The sequence below is a fragment of the Carex rostrata genome, chromosome 2 (genome assembly GCF_964058835.1).
Source record: "Carex rostrata chromosome 2, lpCarRost1.2, whole genome shotgun sequence".
Lineage (NCBI taxonomy): Eukaryota > Viridiplantae > Streptophyta > Magnoliopsida > Poales > Cyperaceae > Carex > Carex rostrata.
In genome coordinates this window covers 14,253,061-14,271,760 of record NC_135919.1, presented here as the reverse complement: position 1 = coordinate 14,271,760, position 18,700 = coordinate 14,253,061, and the positions used below count along the sequence as shown (strand labels likewise).

The window sequence follows — 18,700 nt, the reverse complement described above, 5'->3', positions numbered from 1 at the left end:
AAATTCTCAATTACAATCCTCATTTAATTTATATTTTTGAACATTTCGACGATAACCACTGATTGCAGCTGAAATCATGCAGAGGCAATGCCGAGAGAAAAAGAAGATACGAAATAATTCATACCATTGAAAAGTTCAATCCACGATGAATGTACCGATTTTCATTAATTTTTGCATTCATAATATAATTACCAAATAAAAAAGGTCTAAAATATTGAATTTTAATTTAATCTTTGTTCATGACAATTGTTAAGATTGCCCACTTAAAATGTTGTTATTGGAATCTAAGTTTTCGATTCCTACTTCCTACTATTGAAATCTTAAGCTCGGTCTCTATTTGGAAAAAGTAACAATCAATACAATTATAAATAAAGATAAAATAAAGAACAAGAAATCAGGGTACCGGCCAAAATGGAAGATGTAATTGCGCCAAAAGCTATATGTAAAGACGAACAACCACACCCAAATATCTGTGAATAATATCAAATATTCTCTCCTACGAACTTGCTATCATGAGATGAATAAAAAAAGAGTTAAAGAAATGAAATTTAATAGGATAAACAATACTATAAGCTGACATATGACAATGAATTGACATTTACGAATTAACTAAAAAAAACTGGCAAATTTTAAACTCCCGTTTCTTCACAAAAAACCTCTCATGAAGAGTCAGACCTGTCAGGTGGGGTCCCCACAATCCAACTCCACATACCGCTAGAGCCCTGTCTCTGCTTTGCATCAATTGCTGCTTGTTCAGTTGCAGCCTTTTGCCTTTGCAGTAACTCCACTTCCCTCTCCAATGCCTCCAGTGCTTGTAGTTTCTGCCTCAGCTCGGCCAAATCAACCTAACAATATAATGTGATTTGAGAGATTTGATTTCTGTGTCAAAATATTCAAGTATGTCCCCTGCAAAGTCTAAAAAGTGTAAATGTATGCCTCCTTTATATACTATATATACATGTCCCTTGACTAAAAATTGTCATTAAACACCACATCCCTGTTGTATTTGTCTAAATAAATGAGAGCCAGGTTACATTACATGATTAACATTTTGAAGAAATAATAATAGTAATGTAGGTTTTCACATGTTTTAGAGGAATCATATATATTATTTCTCATTTGGAGTGAGATTTTCTATGACACACAAGAAGTTTTATTTAAGAAAATCAAAATGAATAAGAATTGCATTACTATTTTTCAATTTTAAAAATTGGACGTACCTCAAGCTTGAAACACCTTGACTGTTCTGTAGCAAGTTGGCTCCGGACGGATTGGAGTTCCTATTAATTGTAAAGTTCAGTAAATAGGTATAAGAAAAATTAACAAGCACCAGTCCTGAACCAAAATGATACCAAAACTGTTATCTAAGCAGCAAGTTTATCTAACAGTACTAACTACTAAGTGGTATAATTAGTAAGCTTTGATCTATTTCCATTGATCTCAGAACCATGCTTGTAGAAGCCAATTGCGGATCTACATTCATCAAATGGTGTCAATTGACCCCCATTCTTTTCCAAAAACTTTTGACTATGCATGCATTTTTTAAAAATTTCACAGAGACAGCAAGTGCTTGTTATGTCTAATAGAAGATTACTTGTCCGGATACGGATAAAGATCGGATATCTGTTTTCTTTATAACAGTGAATAATATAAATTTTTCATTATATAAATTAAACTATATGATATATATCTACTATTAAGATACGGATAATTAAAATTTAAAACCATATCCATATCTGTATCCATATCCGTAGCGATATTCAAATATCAGATATTCGTATCTAATTTTTTAATACGGTTCCGGACGGATAATATCCGATCCATTTGCACCCCTACCTGGTAGAAGCTAAAATAGCTCATTTTTAAGAAAGGTACAGTAGCAATATATCATTTCGTTTAACCTTGGTTAAATCCATATTTCGAGTATCAGCTTCAGCCAGCCTTTGCTTGAGCTCAAGATTCTGAATTTGTTCCCGGTTAACTGCAGCTTCAAGCTCCTCTTTCTCAGCTTTTAGTTCACCTACGATTCTTTCATTCGCTTCCTCACTTCTAGCATTCTGAAGCATAAGTAAACAAAAATTGTTATATCATATTAAAAAGAAAGTTGTCATAAGATTAAATAACAATATGATGCTGAACGTTCTAAAATCCAGATTTAGATTTGAAGTACAAGTGCTTGGGTTGATCTAAATAAAAAAAAAAACTTAAAGACCGAAAATTTTGTTTGAAAGAATATTAGAAAAAACCTTCCTGAATGGCTATATATCTCAAAAGCTTTTTCATACACATGGAACAACACACTAAACAGGTGCGTCAAAATCAAATGACACCATCTGATGCAAAGAAAACTAATGAAGGAAATCCAAAAGAAGAAAAAAAAAAAAAAGGAAAATGTGATGTGCACAATTACAATAATACTAGAAAAGGTCAAAGAAAAAAAAATCGAGTTTTAAGTAAAGAAAATATATGTAAATAGATATGTGAGATTCCAAAAATTACGTATAAAAGATGTATGCTACAAAAAGGTAAGAACAGACATTGTCAATTGCAATCTCTCTGATCTTGCTTTCTTGATATACCTCTGTCTCTGGGTTGACATCTCGACTGTGATCTGTGGTTTGAACTATCCCGTCGGAGCTGTCAGGTACCGCCCCCTCTGTCACGCCAGATTGGACTCCTGATTTGTTGCTTAGTTTAAGAGCATAGACCTATATCCATTGTGAATATAAAAGAGCTTAAAAGATGGTTTGTAAAAGTTCCTATCTGTTGGCCTACAAAATTTTGAAGTTTTGTGTCTGCCACTCAAAATGACAAAATGTTGTCTGCACCTAGGGTCCTCATTTCTTGATTTCTCAGATAATACCCTGATAACACAGTTACTCACTTGATTGTGAAGGGAAGGTGCTGTAAAGGGGCTGATGTATTGGGCATCTTTCGAATAAAATGGGAAAACCATAGTGTATAGAATATTTTTATCTGAATTGTGCAAGGGTACAAGGTAATTCACAGGTTTTGCTAGCTTCACATGGAATTGCACCTTCAGGACGAAGCTGAGTTAAAACATAAGAAAAAAAATTCTTGTATAACCTCAGCAATTAAAGCAAACCATATTCCAATCCAATTCTCAGACCCCACAAAGCACGATGAATATCATGCATCCTACTGACCATTCTTTGTTCCTTTCTCAAAAATAACCTAATATTCCTATTCCATAGTCCCGTACTTAGCTATAGAAACATTGGTTTTGTAATTTGGGCATTACAAAGAAAGTTAAAAAAACTAAGTACACGAGGATTATCCTCTGTTTTATAGGGTACATAATTAAGGAGAAGAATTACCTCATTACTATACTTTCCATTGTATCCACCAAATGACACAAGGTAATCTTCCCCGCTGTATGTGCTATTAACTAAGCTCAAACCCTGAAAAAAAAAAAGAATTAAAAGTATTATGGAGGAGTTTCTCAAAAATAATCTCGGGATTTCATTATATTTACTACAGAGCAATTGTAGAACTACCAGATTTTTGTGACATAATATAATATTGCTATCAGAAGAAACACACCTCACTTGCAAGGGGCACACGTCCTTGAATAGAGGTAACAACAGACCATACTAACGTCGACATGTTTAGCACCAGTGTCTCTAATACACCTGCCCCTAGCACACATATTCATTAGTCCCATACTCCAAAACAACAACCACAACAACCAAGCCTTTAGTCCCATACTCCCAATGAAAAATTATAATTCCCTTGAGAAATTTTCTGAAAAGAACATCAAAACATGTCTCTCAAAATAACTGTGATTGAAAACTGTACCAGTTTGATTGTTACCACCACCAACTATGTACCAGTTATCACCAACTGTAACACCCGCATGTCCAGCTCGTGGGCCAGGGGTCACACCCTGAGTGTTAGGCCTTGACCATTCCATCTATCAAAATATACAGTAACAGAACCACAAAAAGCAATTAGCATAAACATTTACAGAAACAATATAAACAATTTATAATGAATTATGCAACACAGGAAGGGGAAGAGGATAAGGTTCTCACAGCTTGCATGTCGAGGATGTGTAGATCATTGAAGCACGTAGCATGGGACCCGCCACCAAAAATCAAAAGATATCTCTCTGCATAACACGCAGCTACATGGTCTGACCTTGGTGAAGGAGGGGTGCCACTGTAATAATAACAGACTAAACTACATGATACTTGACAGGTTGACCTATAGGGTCCTATACTGGTATTCTCATTAAATCATTGAATAAAAAATGAAATAGAAAATCATGCAACCGCTGATTACAAACCAAATTGTACCCATTAAAAGATTATAAAGATGATTCCAGATATCGATTCCATTCTGGAGCAACACATTGTGCCAATTACTATCTGTTGGTAATGATGAAATAAAGGCCCGTACAATATCTTGTGGTACAATGAGGTTGGTAGTAAAAAGTGTGTACTGGTACTATACTGGGCACCAAGCCGCACCAAAATGGCATTGGTCCTGATTGCTATTGTTTTATTTGGTGATATACATATATTGACTTTGACCATTTGCATATAAAAGAAAAAAAAAAACATTTTTTTAATGAAACATCAAACGGAAAAAGTTCAACTCAAAAATCCTGGTACCATAAGATATTCTCAAACTTAAAAATTCCACTGTTCAGATCTGAAATAAGTGAATTCAAGGAGTTCTACTACCAGAGAAAATGTTATGTTTATCAGATATTTGAACTTACATAGCATCGATGTCGTCCCAGGTCATAGTTTCGAGGTCAAGGATGTTCAAGTCATTCAAAAGAGATCTCTTGGCATCTTCACCTCCAAAAATCATGAGGGTTGCTCCAACAAGAGTAACTGATTGACCCCCACGTGAAATCTAGGAGTATAAAACAAACAAACAAAATTTTACCTCACTGGGGTGAGAAATTGATGATGAAGTACATATCATGAAATAAAATGTGTTACCGGTGGCTTTCCATAGGTTCTCAAGTTTGACCAGGTACCAGTCTGTAGATCAAATTCCTTCACTAGCAGAGTTTAAGAAGTAAATACATTAAGCCAACATAAAATCATTTATAAAGAGGATATAAGAAACATTTTGGAATAGAAATACTTGAGAACCTGTCAACGTCTCAGAAGGATCTTTGGTGTGCCCACCAATTGAAAGAATTTTGTTTTGCCATGGTATCTATAACGATTAAAAGTTGTTAAAAAAGATACACGTGGATACAACAATTATCAAAAATCTCCAAAATTTATGACATACCAATGAGTGCCCAGCACAAGGAGCTATAGTGGTAGTGGATCCTGGAGATCCAGCTTGCAACTTTGCATCTACCTTCGACCAAGTCAAACCTTTCAAGTCCAGAACCTTCACAAACATGATGTAAAACTATTAGTTACTTTTCAATGACAAATAAATAAAAGGTTGCAGTACGGGATACTGGTCAACTAGTGCCCAATACCTGCACCTCAGTGAAAGCACAAAATATTTCATTTGATTATGTTATTTGGGTTATCTAGTTTCTAATAAAACAAATACATTTTGAACTGAATTCCTGTTATTTTGCTTGTGATGTTACAAGTTGGGTAAAAGTGCCAATTGGTAAAGATCATGACAACCAGTACCAACAAGCTGTATTGACTGTGCCAGTAACAAAGTAATTTCCACAAGTAAAGGCCATTTGTTTTCTTTTTATTATTAATTTGGGTTAGCTACAACATTATGCAATCAAATGACAAATGAATTTCCTTTCAGAAGTAGCACACCTGGAGATCGCCAAGATACCGTCCATTATGGTTTCCCCCAAAAATGTACATCTTATCTTGCACTACAGCTGCTCCATGCTACATATGGAAAGCATCGTTTGAGTAAGACACCATACATAATAACATAACCTACATATATTTTCACATATAATCCAAAAAAAAGTTCTAGTCCTTTGCCATACAAAGAATCACAAATTTGTGACTATGACAAAACTTTGGCCATCAGATATGGGTCGAAGGCATGAATATCAAATATGGTAATGGACCAACATTAGAAGGGAAATTATTGCATTTAATTTTGACAGATCCTGTTGCTTAAGCCGCACTCAAGTGATCCCCAACATTAGCCCTCAATGAACATCCAAGAACAAGCAAAGCCAAAAAAAGTGTAGATCAGGACCAACTAGTACAGTACAGAACTCCTCGGCATTAATCATCTCACTAGGTACAATAAATGACAGTACAGTATAAAGTACTGAAAGAATGGGGGGAGTTATGTACCTGGTAACGGGGTTTAGGGATTGGGCCAGAGACGGAAAGTGAGGTCCACTGGTCATAGACAGCAACTGAACTGAGACCTTCAAAAATTACATCTTTGTCTTGAGTCTCATGTGGGGTCCCATTTTCAGTGGTAATGGTCTTAGGCTCTGGAAAGGATATTTGATTTGAAGAACTGCTAGATGTCTCAACAGTTGGTTCGTCTTTCGCTTTCTGATTAACAAGAATATAAATCAACAGAATGTAAACAAACCCCCGAATAGTTTCAGAGTAATAAAAGATAACCCAGAATGAGGCTTATTACCATCATACACAGTCCAAGATACAAATTAAAAACAATAAAGTATATCTATTGAAATAATGAGAAAAGTCAACTAAGTTCTTCTAGTATTGTTTGTCAAATAGCCCTTTATTCATATAAGCATCCTAAGCGCTAGCAATATTCTTTAACTTTATTTTGGGCAATTAAAAAAAAACTACCTCCAACCATATGAACACAGAGGTTGATTTGAGTTGAGACACAAAATATAAAAATTTTACAGATATACTTTTTTTACCAATGAATTGTTAAACAAGGAAAAAAGCACAAAAATACACTCATAAAGAATAAATACTATCTTTTTGCTCACGATTACAAATTGTGTTTAAATAATAAAAATCATTGAACCAGCATTAACACACTTACATTAATTGGAACATCTACAACAGGTGCAGCAGTGCTGTCACGAACCCTAGAGAACCAACTGGGATCTTCTTCCTGTTGATGGTTGTTTGCATTGAAAAAGGCAAAGTAAAAAGAAGGGTAATTGTCGGCATGTCCAACAAAATTTTCAAATTTTCCAACTTCCCCTCAAAATATCTTCTCAGCCCATCAAACAAGATAGCCTTTCCTTAATTCCCTTTTTATCATTTAATTTGATATTATTCTTGTATTAAGAGGTGAATTGACCAACTTATCCTTCTTTCATAGCAAACAAATCTCTTCTTTTTTCTTCATTTTGCTTCTTCCCCATTCAGTAGCTAACTTAATTTTTCATGTTGCTTAAAAGGAACACTCAATTAGGAATAAGCACATTTCCTCTTATAACAAACATAATGGGACCATTAGATATAAGAAAAGGAAAATACATTAGGAATCAGTGCATTTGCTCTGCCCATTTTGATATTTAGACGTTTGGAAAATTAGGAATCTAAGTTTCAATGGGTATAGCAACAATTATCGCTAAAAAGAATGGGCACAACAATGTAAATAAGACTAACTTCTTCTTCTTCAAAGCCTTTATTCCCAAACAAGTTGGGGTTGGCTAGAAATGAAACTCAACCGGAATCAGCAATACAGGGACTTCCCAGAAGGTCACCCATCCTAGTACTACTCCTGCCCAATTCGTTGGGGTTTCATTTCCATAAAGAGGCTGTTTTTTTTACCGCTGGCTCGCCAAGACTACCTGACTAAGTTAATTCTATACCTCCAAAATCTTTACAAAAAGGCGCATCGCTTCTGCTGAAGAAAGGTCCCCTAGTTGATGCCAACTAAAATAAAATAAAATAAAAACTGTTTTTCAGCTTTCCAAAAGTAAAACCAACAAGTAGTACTCATGGAATATTGTTCACTGTAATGCCTGCTGGCTTGTGGAGTTAAGGAGTGAATCATTATAGTGTATTTTCAGGTTTCAATCTATAAAATATATGGAACACATCATGCTGTGGAAATGTTTTCTTAATAATATTGGCACCATACTGGAAAACTAGCTTTTAAAATTATGGCCCAATTATGAATAAGTAGCCTATCCCATGAATAAGTAGCCTATCCTATACAACCAACAATCACGGAGCAGAACAAAACTAAATCTGTTTTGAGAAAAAGTTCTGGAAATGCTCAGCTGCAATGAGGAAACAAACCTACTCCACTTGGTTTGTTCCACAGGGTTCCATGCCCTAGGCCTAGGTACATCACAGGGTCCAACAGTAGCCTACAGATGAATTAAGCAAAATTAGTGCAATATATTATGGCTTCAGTAAATGCTGAGATTTTGCCGATCACAGCTGAATGTCCAATCTCTCCTAAACTTTCATACAGATCAGACCTTAATTAGACACCAAAAGGAAAAAAAATATATATATATATTTTGGACTTCACCGTTACAAACAAGAGTTGGAACTCCAATACCTTATAATAGCATTCAACTCAGTGGGAACATAACAACCACTATTCAAATCTAAACATAACAACCGAACATTGAATTCACCAATGGGAATAAATTCACCACTCCAACTACACCTACTGTACGTTGAATTTAACCAGTATGATTCTACTAATAACTTAGATCTATCAACCACTATTCACATCTATACATAATAACAAAGAGAACGCCCAATCAGCCATGCAATGTACAGTATGGGCAGAGATAACGGCACAATTGGGAATCATCTTTCTCTTGTTTCTCCAACAAGAACTAGCGTCTGCTGTGAATCTGAAGATTCACTCTCCTAAGATAGATCTAGCTCAATTCAGAGAATGAGAGATGAAAGAAAGAAACCTGCTGATAGAGAGCGTAAAGTAAAAGAGAGGATTCACTCTTGAAGCGAGAGATCGCAGCGGAGTCCGGCGATCCAACGCCCAGACCGGCGTACGCTGCCGCCGCGTAGAACCTGTCCGGGTACGCCAGCCCCGAGCTCGCCATCTCAGTATAAAGAGAGCGGCGAAGAGAGGGAGGAAGTTATCCAATCTTCCTCTCTTTTATATAGAGAAGAGAGATTTTCAGATGAGATCTGAGAGGAAATAGGAGTGGAGTTTTGTTTTCCTCTCCGGGTCCGGTACGTTTGGCTTCGCGGGCTGTCTTTTCTCTCTCTTCTATCGGGACTGGGGATGTCGATGTAGCAAGTAAGTATTGCTGGACTCGGTGTAGGGGTCTAACATAAACTGCATGTGGGTCCCAGCTGATCATACGTCTCCGATTAATACCAGATGAGCCTTACTTGACTTCTGCAAAATGAATAAAAATTACTCCGCTGCAAAAAATTAATTATTCAGAACATATTAGATTGAGTAAAGATGTTGTCCCCTTGAATCTGTCCTCCTAACAACTTTCATTTTTTGTTCTCCCACATGGTCAAAATCCACCCTCTTCAATCTTCTCTTAAAAAAAAAAAAAAAAAAAATTCAACACAACTCAAAACCCACTCTGTTCTTCTCCTCTACTGCTCGCCACCAGCTACCCACGCCGATGGTTGTGATGGCGGTCGAGATCCGACGAGGGGAGCGTGGTGCACCGTCGAGATTCGGCGAGTAGAGCGTGGTGCACCATCGAGATCCAGCGAGGAGAGCGTGGTGCACCGTCGAGATTCGACGAGGAGAGCCTGGTGCACGGTCGAGATCTGGCGAGGAGAGAGTGGTGCACCGTCGAGATTTGGCGAGCAGAGCGTGGTGCACCATTGGAGGGGGTCCATGCTAGCCCAGCGAAGGTTGTCACAGTGCAACATATGAATACTTTATTAGTTAGATATGAATACTTCAGTTGTTAGATATGCATACTTCATGTTACATATGAATACTTCTTGAAAGAGGTGGGATGAGAGAGATGAATCTGACTTTGAATTTTGAATTGTATAAATTATTTCAAACATGTATGAATATTTCGTAATCGTCGGTATGAATAATTCTTTAGTTAGATATGAATACTTCATTGTTTTAGATATGCATACTAGTCTGTTGAGAATATTTCTTGGTCCCAATCTGGGCAGGTGTGAATATTATTAGTGTCAGATATGAATATTGCTAGTGTCATGTGTGAATACTTCATTAGTTAGATATGAATAGTGATATATAATAATATTTCATTTGTTAGATATTGAGTACTTCATTAGTTAGATATGAATACTTCATTTGTTAGATATGCATACTTCATGTTATATATGAATACTTCTTGGAAGAGGTGGGTGAGAGAGATGAATTTGACAATGAATTTTGAATTGTATAAATTATTTCGAACATGTATGAATACTTCGTAATCGTCAGTATGAATACTTCTTGGAAGAGGTGGGGTGAGAGAGATGAATCTGACTTTGAATTTTGAATTGTATAAATTATTTCAAACATGTATGAATACTTCGTAATCGTCAGTATGAATACTTCATTTGTTTAGATATGAATACTTCTTTATTTAGATATGAATAATATATAGATTCGCTGTAGTGGTCCCCAATCTTGGCAAATGTCGCTTTCAGACGATTGCGGTCCCCAATCCAGGCCGTCACAAGACGTCAGTGGTCCCCTGGTCGTTACTGGTCCCCTCCAGCTTGTGTTTACATATGACGAATGGTTCTGATAATAAGTATGAATACTATAAATTCGTAGGTATGAATACTATATGTTTTGACTATTAATAAAATAACATTAATCTTGCTCTTTGGTGGTAGTTAGCACGTTTTAACTATTTTTTTTGTCTTTTAGTGCGGGGGACAGATAGGGGACTGAAGTAGGGGGACTGTTAGTCGATCTCTATTAGATTATTATAATAATAATAATAATTTCAATAAAAGACCTTCCAGTAAGTAAATTTTGAATAAATAAATAATTTTCTTAAAACTAAAATCATATATAATAAACAATACAATTAATCAAATGAAAATTCCTACGGAGAAATTAACATACGTTCTCTATTCTATTAAATGTTGAAGAGAGAAAATGAGAAAGTATGAATTCTTCGATCATTTTAAATAAGATGAGAGAATAGAAACGAATCGATGAGAGTGTTGATGATATAACACAAGTGAAATCTTCTTTATGAATTATAGATTAGTGAGTGTTTTTACGGATTTCACATATTTTCATCAGTTATAATTAATCAAGCAGTGTTTTTTTATGAAAAGTTATGTTGAATTTATGATCATTTTCTATAATTACAATTATATTAGTTTACATAAAACTATATTTTTTTTATAAATTTATTCAACTTCTTTTAAAGTTACAGATACTCCATAATGAATGTTAAGCCCCAAACTTTAGCTATGTGGAATTTGTATCCTCTGCATTAACTCGAAAGAGAATCTTTTGAGTTAATATATCTAGACCATCCGATATGTTTCAAGATTCGTGCATATTAAATATGTAAGAATATCAAAGAGCCCCTATATTATAGACATGAGCTGAATTGGCTCCGTTTAAAATCGAACGATTGAGATTCATTAACTCAAAATATTCCCTTTTGAGTTAATGCAGGGAATACGCATTCAGCTATGTGGGCATCATCAATATTTTCATCCATTTTATTTAATATATTTATCTTTGTGATCTTGTATCATTCTTCACACCATTCGCCAATATTTTTATAAATATCCACATTAAAATATAAAATTTCAATTCTATCCAACTTTCAACATTTTTTTTAAAATACTCAAACTGCATCATAATTATGCGGTTTGGAATTTTTAATCCAAACTGCATAATTAGGATGCGGTTTGGAATTTTTAATCCAAATTGCGTAATTAGAATGCGGTTTGAGTTCTATACATAGGTGTGGAGGGTTGGCTGAAATTTTCAAAAACCATTCTCACAAATTTCACACTCTCTCTTCTCAGTTCCTCTCTTTCTCCCATATTTATCCTCCTCTTTTCAGATTTGCAAGTAAGTCCTTATAATTTGTTTAAATTTTATTGGTAGTTCAAAATAGTTGTAAATATAGTCTAATTTAGTTAGTAATGTACCAAAATCAGTATAATGAAAATAAAAGCATATTTTACAGGGGCATGTTTTTTTCTCGTTCCTAACTCGACCGCTTGTTGACCCACATCTCGCTACGCCGCGATTATACGATCTACCTCGGTTGCTACTGTTCATCCTATTCAACAACAAAATAAACATAAAATACTACAATCCATACTCAACATAAAATACTACAATCCAGATAAAGCAAAAAATAATACAGTATAGTAGAGTTCATAAAATAGTACAACATAAAATCCATATACACCAAACCATCACAGTTCAAACATAAAATTATACAAGCCAGTAGAATTCATAAAATACCACGATAAAATACAATCCAGTCTATGGTTTACGGGCTGAGGAACTTATTCCCTTCTTCTATGAAGCCCTGATGATGCACGCAGGACACTCTCATTTACTGAGACAGGTGTCATTCATCGGATCTGCATCATTGTCGATGCAATTGGAGTGAACAGATATGCCACAGTTAAAACAAAAGAACATATACACCATATCTCCCTTCACCTGACATAATGCTCAATGTCCCCATCCAGTTGGAGGGTCCATGTCTTCGAAATCCTCGTCAAGGATATCTCTAACACACGGATCAAGGCCACTCATGAATTCTTCAACATCTTCGGGTGAAAATAAATGTTGCAAATGCCTCCTCGAGAGGGCTTTATCCGTCCAAAAATTATTAATAATTTCTCTTTTTTTTTCACGTGACATGGTAAAAAGTCAAATGACAGTGATAGATTAGACATTGGATATTAGTTCTAAACAATTCATAAAAATTAATAACAACTTGTATGGAGTAGTTTGTAATACTTCCTAACAATTTCTAACAATTAAAAAATTAAAAAATATTATAAAAATATTATTAAAAAAATTATCAGAAAATCGCCTCTTTTTCTCTCTTTCTCTCTTTCAATTCTGGTGAGTTAGAGAAAAACATGATATTTATAGTGCAAAAAAAAAAAACAAAATCTCAAACCGCATCCTAATTTTGCGGTTTAAAATTTTTAATCCAAATCGCATAATTACGATGCGGTTTGGATATTTTAAAAAAATGTTGAAAATCGGATAAAATTGGAATTTATATTTTAAAGTGAATATTAATAAAAATGCCGGCTCCATTCGTATTGATTTCTCTTGGGCCGCTGCAGCGACCGGGCTGAATAAAAACATCTTTTTATAACACTATTTATCTAGGCCGATATCAATTATTCAAAGTTTTTGTTTTTGAAAGCTTTAATTAATTCAAAGTCAAAACAATCAAACAACAAGCTGTGTATCTATAATTGATTTTCTGATTTCTTGGTTTTTTTTCCTCTTTTTTAATTTTCCTAATTAATATTTGTATTTTAATATGACTCAATTATCCGATAATTATTTGTTTCGTATCTAGTATTCGAATCCGTATTCGTAAATTATCTGTTTGTATCTGTATCCGTTTAAGGTGGATTTGATTTTACATTTTGACTTATGTTTACTATCCATATCTATATTCGTATTAGCGCACATTTCATAAATGTAAATATGAATATAGTTTTACCACTATCTGCTCCATATCCGCTCTGTTTTCATCCTATTGTATGTAGACCGCCTAAAAAAAGATTTTTCTAAAACTGTCTGCGCATTCTGTTTTTTTTTTTTTTAAACTGCCCTGACCGCCAGGCCTATGGGCGGCCCAGATCCTCTAGTAGACCGCCTGGGGTCCGGGTGGTCCTCTATTTTTTTTTTAGAGATCTTAATATTTTGATTTAAATAATTTTGTGAAGAAAAAGTTTTCTTGTATGCCAAAAAATAAGACATTTGATATATTTATGAGTGAGATACTGAGATGTCGTAACTTTTTATAACTTTGATTTGATTTGTCAGTTAGATATCACAAGTCTAAAGATAACACTAATTAAGGACTTGGTCTTGATTCTTAATAATTTATTTTATTCAAATATACACAAGGAAATATGGTTAGATTGCATCAATGATGTCAACTTCTCTTTTTTTTAGAGAATAAATGGAGAGCGAGAGAGAGAATAATTGAATTATTTGATTATTGTCAACATATATCATTTGCTCGGAGATAGACAAACGAACACAATAAATAGTAAATGCATTTTAAAATAATTATATGGATCATTCTTGAATAATTTCTTCGGCTTTGACTAAACAAAATACAGATCGTTGTACGTCTACCGTTGAACGTAAACTTAAACTAAATTTTTGAGGCACTGAACGATGTTTTTTTTGAAATTCTGATTCTTTGAATGCCCGGGAGTTTCCTCCAGGGTGATATTCGGATCCGTTTCATCTCTCCCTTTCCAAAAAGTGGTCATACACGCAAATTCGACTTTCCTAGCCAAAGTTATGACTGTTTAAAGTTTTTTCGAAAGCTAAACTTTAGAAATTTATAACTAATTGTAGAAAAATCCAAATAAATTGAAATTTATGTCAATTATGTGTATTTTTTAATACTTTACGTGTTGGTGTAATCAATTTTATAGTTTGGTCCCTGTATCAATCCATACTTGCTGATTTACCAGCAAATATCAAATTTGATGTTTTTAGTGCATTGCACTACACCAGTGGTCTTTGCCTAGTGCTTGGCTGCTGAGTTTGGAATTGGTACCATATCAAATGTCATTCTAGGGTGCTTGTGCATGGACAGAGATATAATTTGAGGTTTGAACATATTTTAGTAGCTCTAAACTACTGTTTTAGTACCAGAAATAAAGAGAAGAAGATCAACAAGCTGTCAGAACTTGAAAATTTTGTAATCAAGGCCAAGTCCTTAATTAGTGTTATCTTTAGACTTGTGATATCAAACTGACAAATCAAATCAAAGTTATAAAGAGTTACGACATCACTTCATAAATATATCAGATGTCTTATTTTTTTGGCATACAAGAAAACTTTTTCTTCACAAAATTATTTAAATCAAAATATTAAGATCTCTAAAAAAAATAGAGGACCGCCCGACCCCCAGGCGGTCTGGTCCCTAACGGACCGCCCCTGTCCCGGGCGGTCTACTAAAGGATCTGGGCCTCCTGTGGGCCTGGCGGTAGGGGTAGTTTTAAAAAAAAAATGCAGGGGTAGTTTTAAAAAAATCTTTTTTGTAGGGTATTAATAAAAATGGCCGCAATCTACTGTGTTGTCTTCATTTTATTTCAATTTGTTTGTAATTACACATGATTTTCTGCATAATTAAATTGACCTCATTTACATCATGAAAATTGTATACAATTGACTTCTATAGTAAAAAAATCTCGCTCTTATCTCCAGTAACACAAATGATTATAGAGTAGAACTAGGGTGTTCTTAAGCTCACCGAAGTGTTTTGTGAGCTTAACTCCAAAACTCATTAAATAGGTTTCAAATGATGAATCCGAACCGTTGAAATCTGCCTACCTTACGAGTGATGCGTTTACATGTGAAAATTTTAAACATTCGAATTAATTTAGTATAAAGTCAAGCGGTCAAAAAACGTTCAAAAAATATATGCACTAAAATTAATTTATTAACCTTCTAATTTTGATCGCTTGACTTTATACTAAATTAATTCGAATGTTTAAAATTTTCACACGTAGACGTATCACTCGTAAAGTAGGCGGGTTCCAATGGTTCGGATTCGTCATTTGAAACCGATTTGATGGGTTTTGGAGTTAAGCTCACCAAACACTTTGGTGAGCTTAAGAACACCCTAGTTTTACTTGAATATCGTATTTAACAATTTACATTGACTGTTTGAATTTTATAAATAGAGATATTGTTCTATAAGAGTGAGTCTATGGTACTATGCATATCACGGGTTGTTACCGTGCTACGGCTCTATATTCGAGTTTTCAAATCCTAACAGTCGATCCGAACCGTTCATCTTGTTCTCCATATTAATATGTGTTTGGAGACCAAATTTTACATTTTTTGAAATTTTTTTACTATTTTTTTAGATATTTAGAAAATCACTTGATCTGAAAATTCTGGACCATCCAAAGCAGTGATTTTCAATAAATCTAAAAAAGTAGTAAAAAAATTTAAAAAAATGTAAAATTTGGTCTCCAAACACATATTAATATGGAAAACAAGATGAACGGTTCGGATCGACCGTTAGGATTTGAAAACTCGAATATAGAACCGTAGCACCGTAACAAATCGTAATATGCATAGTACCATAGACTCACTCGTTCTATAAAATGAATCATTCCGTAATTTGCAAAGCACCATAACTATAACTATGTAAACTATTGAATGTTTACCGTTCAGCATAGCGACGATAAGTTCATGATTTCGGGGTTTAAAGTTATTTTTATTTATTTATCAAAAATAGGGATCCAGTCCCTATTTATATATTGATAATAATATTTACAAATGTTCAGTTTTTTTTTATCTAAAACTTGTATCCCCCCTACAAGTACTGACTCACCAGCGAGGCAACGAGTCATGAAACTATAATGTGAGAAATCCAAAAAAAAGAGCCTCAAAAAGTGTGAAATTGACCTAGGAAACAAAATCAAAACATAAAAGAAATTGACCTAAGACCTAACACAAATCTAATTAAGAAATTTCAGGGTTTAAAATTGATAATCCGCATAAAATATTAATGATAACTTCATATATAATTTGAAGGTTTAATCATCGTGACAATTACGTGATTTCAGAGTTCTGCGTATGATATGGTGGTATAATCGTGATTCGAAAGTTTTAAAGTTAATCATTGGAATATAATATGTGCATAATTCATGATTCAGGTAAATTATTTACTGTTAATTTAAATTATAAAAAAGTGTATCAGTTAGAAAGTTTACGGACTCTGAGAGTAAAGTAACTGGGCGATTTTATTTTTGTCTAGTACTCAAGTTTCATAGCACAAACCGTCATGATTCGCTACCACCAACTACAAAATCTATTTTTTCTTGGTTCCCCGACTCCATCGTCTCCAAATATAGCTTAAGCTACTTAAGTTCATTTCAAACAGTCAAACAGAAAGAACCGTAATTCTACTATTGGAAAATCTCACAACACCAGTGAAGCTTACAATACAAAATTAAGTTTTTTTTTTTTTTTTTTTTATATACTTCTTTCAAACCTCCCAATACGTAGCCTGGAAAATTAAACCAAGTAATCAAAGGTTTCTTTATACATACATCAATAAGAAACATTTAATTTGTAACCTAAAAATGTTTTCATCAATAAAACGGACTTAGTAGTCTTATTTGCAAAAAAAAAAAAAAAAAAAAAAAAAACACCATTGACGAGGTTAAAGAAGTGTTGTACCAACATCTTGGAAACTATAAGAGACAAACATCATCGAAACATCTAAGATTAGTATTATATGGTTCATAGCAATTCAACATTCTTTGACCTTCTCTCGACACACAATGATGCACTGAGGTAGATTGTAGTGCAAAATGCAGATATGAATGGGTAACACCTCTTCTATTGTCTTCAGAAAAAGAAACATCTCTTATATGGAACTGACCCTCGAGTGAGTGTTTAACTTTGATTTTCATGAGAGGGAGGGAGGGAAGGAGAGAGAAGATGAACAATGTAAAGCGTTAATTTTCTCTGCATTCCAATTTAAAATTATAAATTTTGAATAATTTAGAGTTCACTTTTTTTTTTCTTTCACTCGTCTTCTATCTTTCTCAAAATTTAATATTCTAATAGTAAACTTGCTCTGGTCACGAATTCGCATCCTCTGAGATATCTCATATTTTGTGTGACTTTTTGGAAAATCTTAACCGTTGCAATACGTTTTGTGCGAATCTCAAAGCTCAAATAATACTGGCCCCCTACGTCACCCCCGAATAGGCACTGGACACGTCAGTCACGCAAAATATGAGATATCTCAGAGGATACGCACTCTCTGGTCACCCCCTCCTCTCTCTCTACTCTCTTCTAAAGCTGTGTTCCACAACGGAGGATAAACTTCTCATTAAAGTGAGAGAAAGAGAGAGTTCGGAGGGGGAGGCAACCTCCTGAACAGTAATTTTACACTCAAATTGAGAGTGACAAAATTCAGAGAAAATCAACACTACGCAATTCCACTCTCCCGTCCGAATAGTAGTTTTTCACCTCCGATTCCTCTTCGGTTCTTCTCTTTTGGAGCAGGAAAAATCTTTGGATAGAATCAGTCTGGAATGAGTGTCTCCCTCCCATAGTAATTTTTCTTTCTCTTTCTTCCGCCTCCCTTCGTCTGGAGCACGCCCTAAAGCATAATCTTAAATGTGGCTTCTTTATTCATAATGGTATCAACTCGTACCACTGAATTCATATCCATTACAATATCTGACAGTGTAGAATGAGATATGACTCGTTGTTTTTAATTTGACATGAGCCTCAAAACATATTTCTCATATTTTAATTAGACACTGAATTAATTTTGATCCTGTTGTAAGTATTCTACAATATACGAAGGGATACTCAGTATCACACATGGCATATCGATTTATACATTGTATTTGCAGTTGAGATGGGCTCTTTCTATTCATAATCGATTATTTGATTTTTATGTTCAAGCTCCCTCAATTTAAAAAAAAAAATGTATTTCGATTTTTGCACTTGATTTATTTTTTATTTAATTATTTTTATTACATCATATTTAACTTTGTTTTTATATTTTTATTTACATCAAATTCAACTTAGTTTTTTAATTTTCTCACATAAAATCAGTGTTAAAATTTAAAAAGGAAAAACAAGCAATTTATCAAGGGCTGAT

At 34.2% G+C, this 18,700-nt stretch overlaps 1 protein-coding gene across 6 annotated transcripts; it reads right to left on the bottom strand.

The window, feature by feature from the left end:
• Positions 1–397: 397 nt before the first annotated feature.
• Positions 398–9,173, bottom strand: LOC144544257 (acyl-CoA-binding domain-containing protein 6-like). 6 transcript variants are annotated; one of them, XR_013508195.1, is made up of 18 exons: positions 8,816–9,173; positions 8,178–8,248; positions 7,745–7,808; positions 6,964–7,035; positions 6,282–6,491; positions 5,781–5,858; positions 5,278–5,382; positions 5,133–5,199; positions 4,977–5,038; positions 4,748–4,887; positions 4,056–4,182; positions 3,820–3,934; positions 3,565–3,659; positions 3,339–3,422; positions 2,500–2,708; positions 1,902–2,057; positions 1,221–1,280; positions 398–845 (listed from the first exon to the last, which is right to left on the bottom strand). XR_013508195.1 is itself a non-coding variant. In XM_078292713.1 (18 exons), exons 1-18 carry the CDS (start codon positions 8,957–8,959, stop codon positions 660–662), a joined length of 2,007 nt encoding a protein of 668 aa, XP_078148839.1. In that variant the 5' UTR covers positions 8,960–9,173; the 3' UTR covers positions 398–659. The 6 variants fall into 6 exon arrangements, 4 of the variants coding, with proteins under 4 accessions (XP_078148839.1, XP_078148854.1, XP_078148848.1 ...); XR_013508196.1 differs by having other exon boundaries at positions 3,565–3,653; XM_078292713.1 differs by having other exon boundaries at positions 2,538–2,708.
• Positions 9,174–18,700: the final 9,527 nt, after the last annotated feature.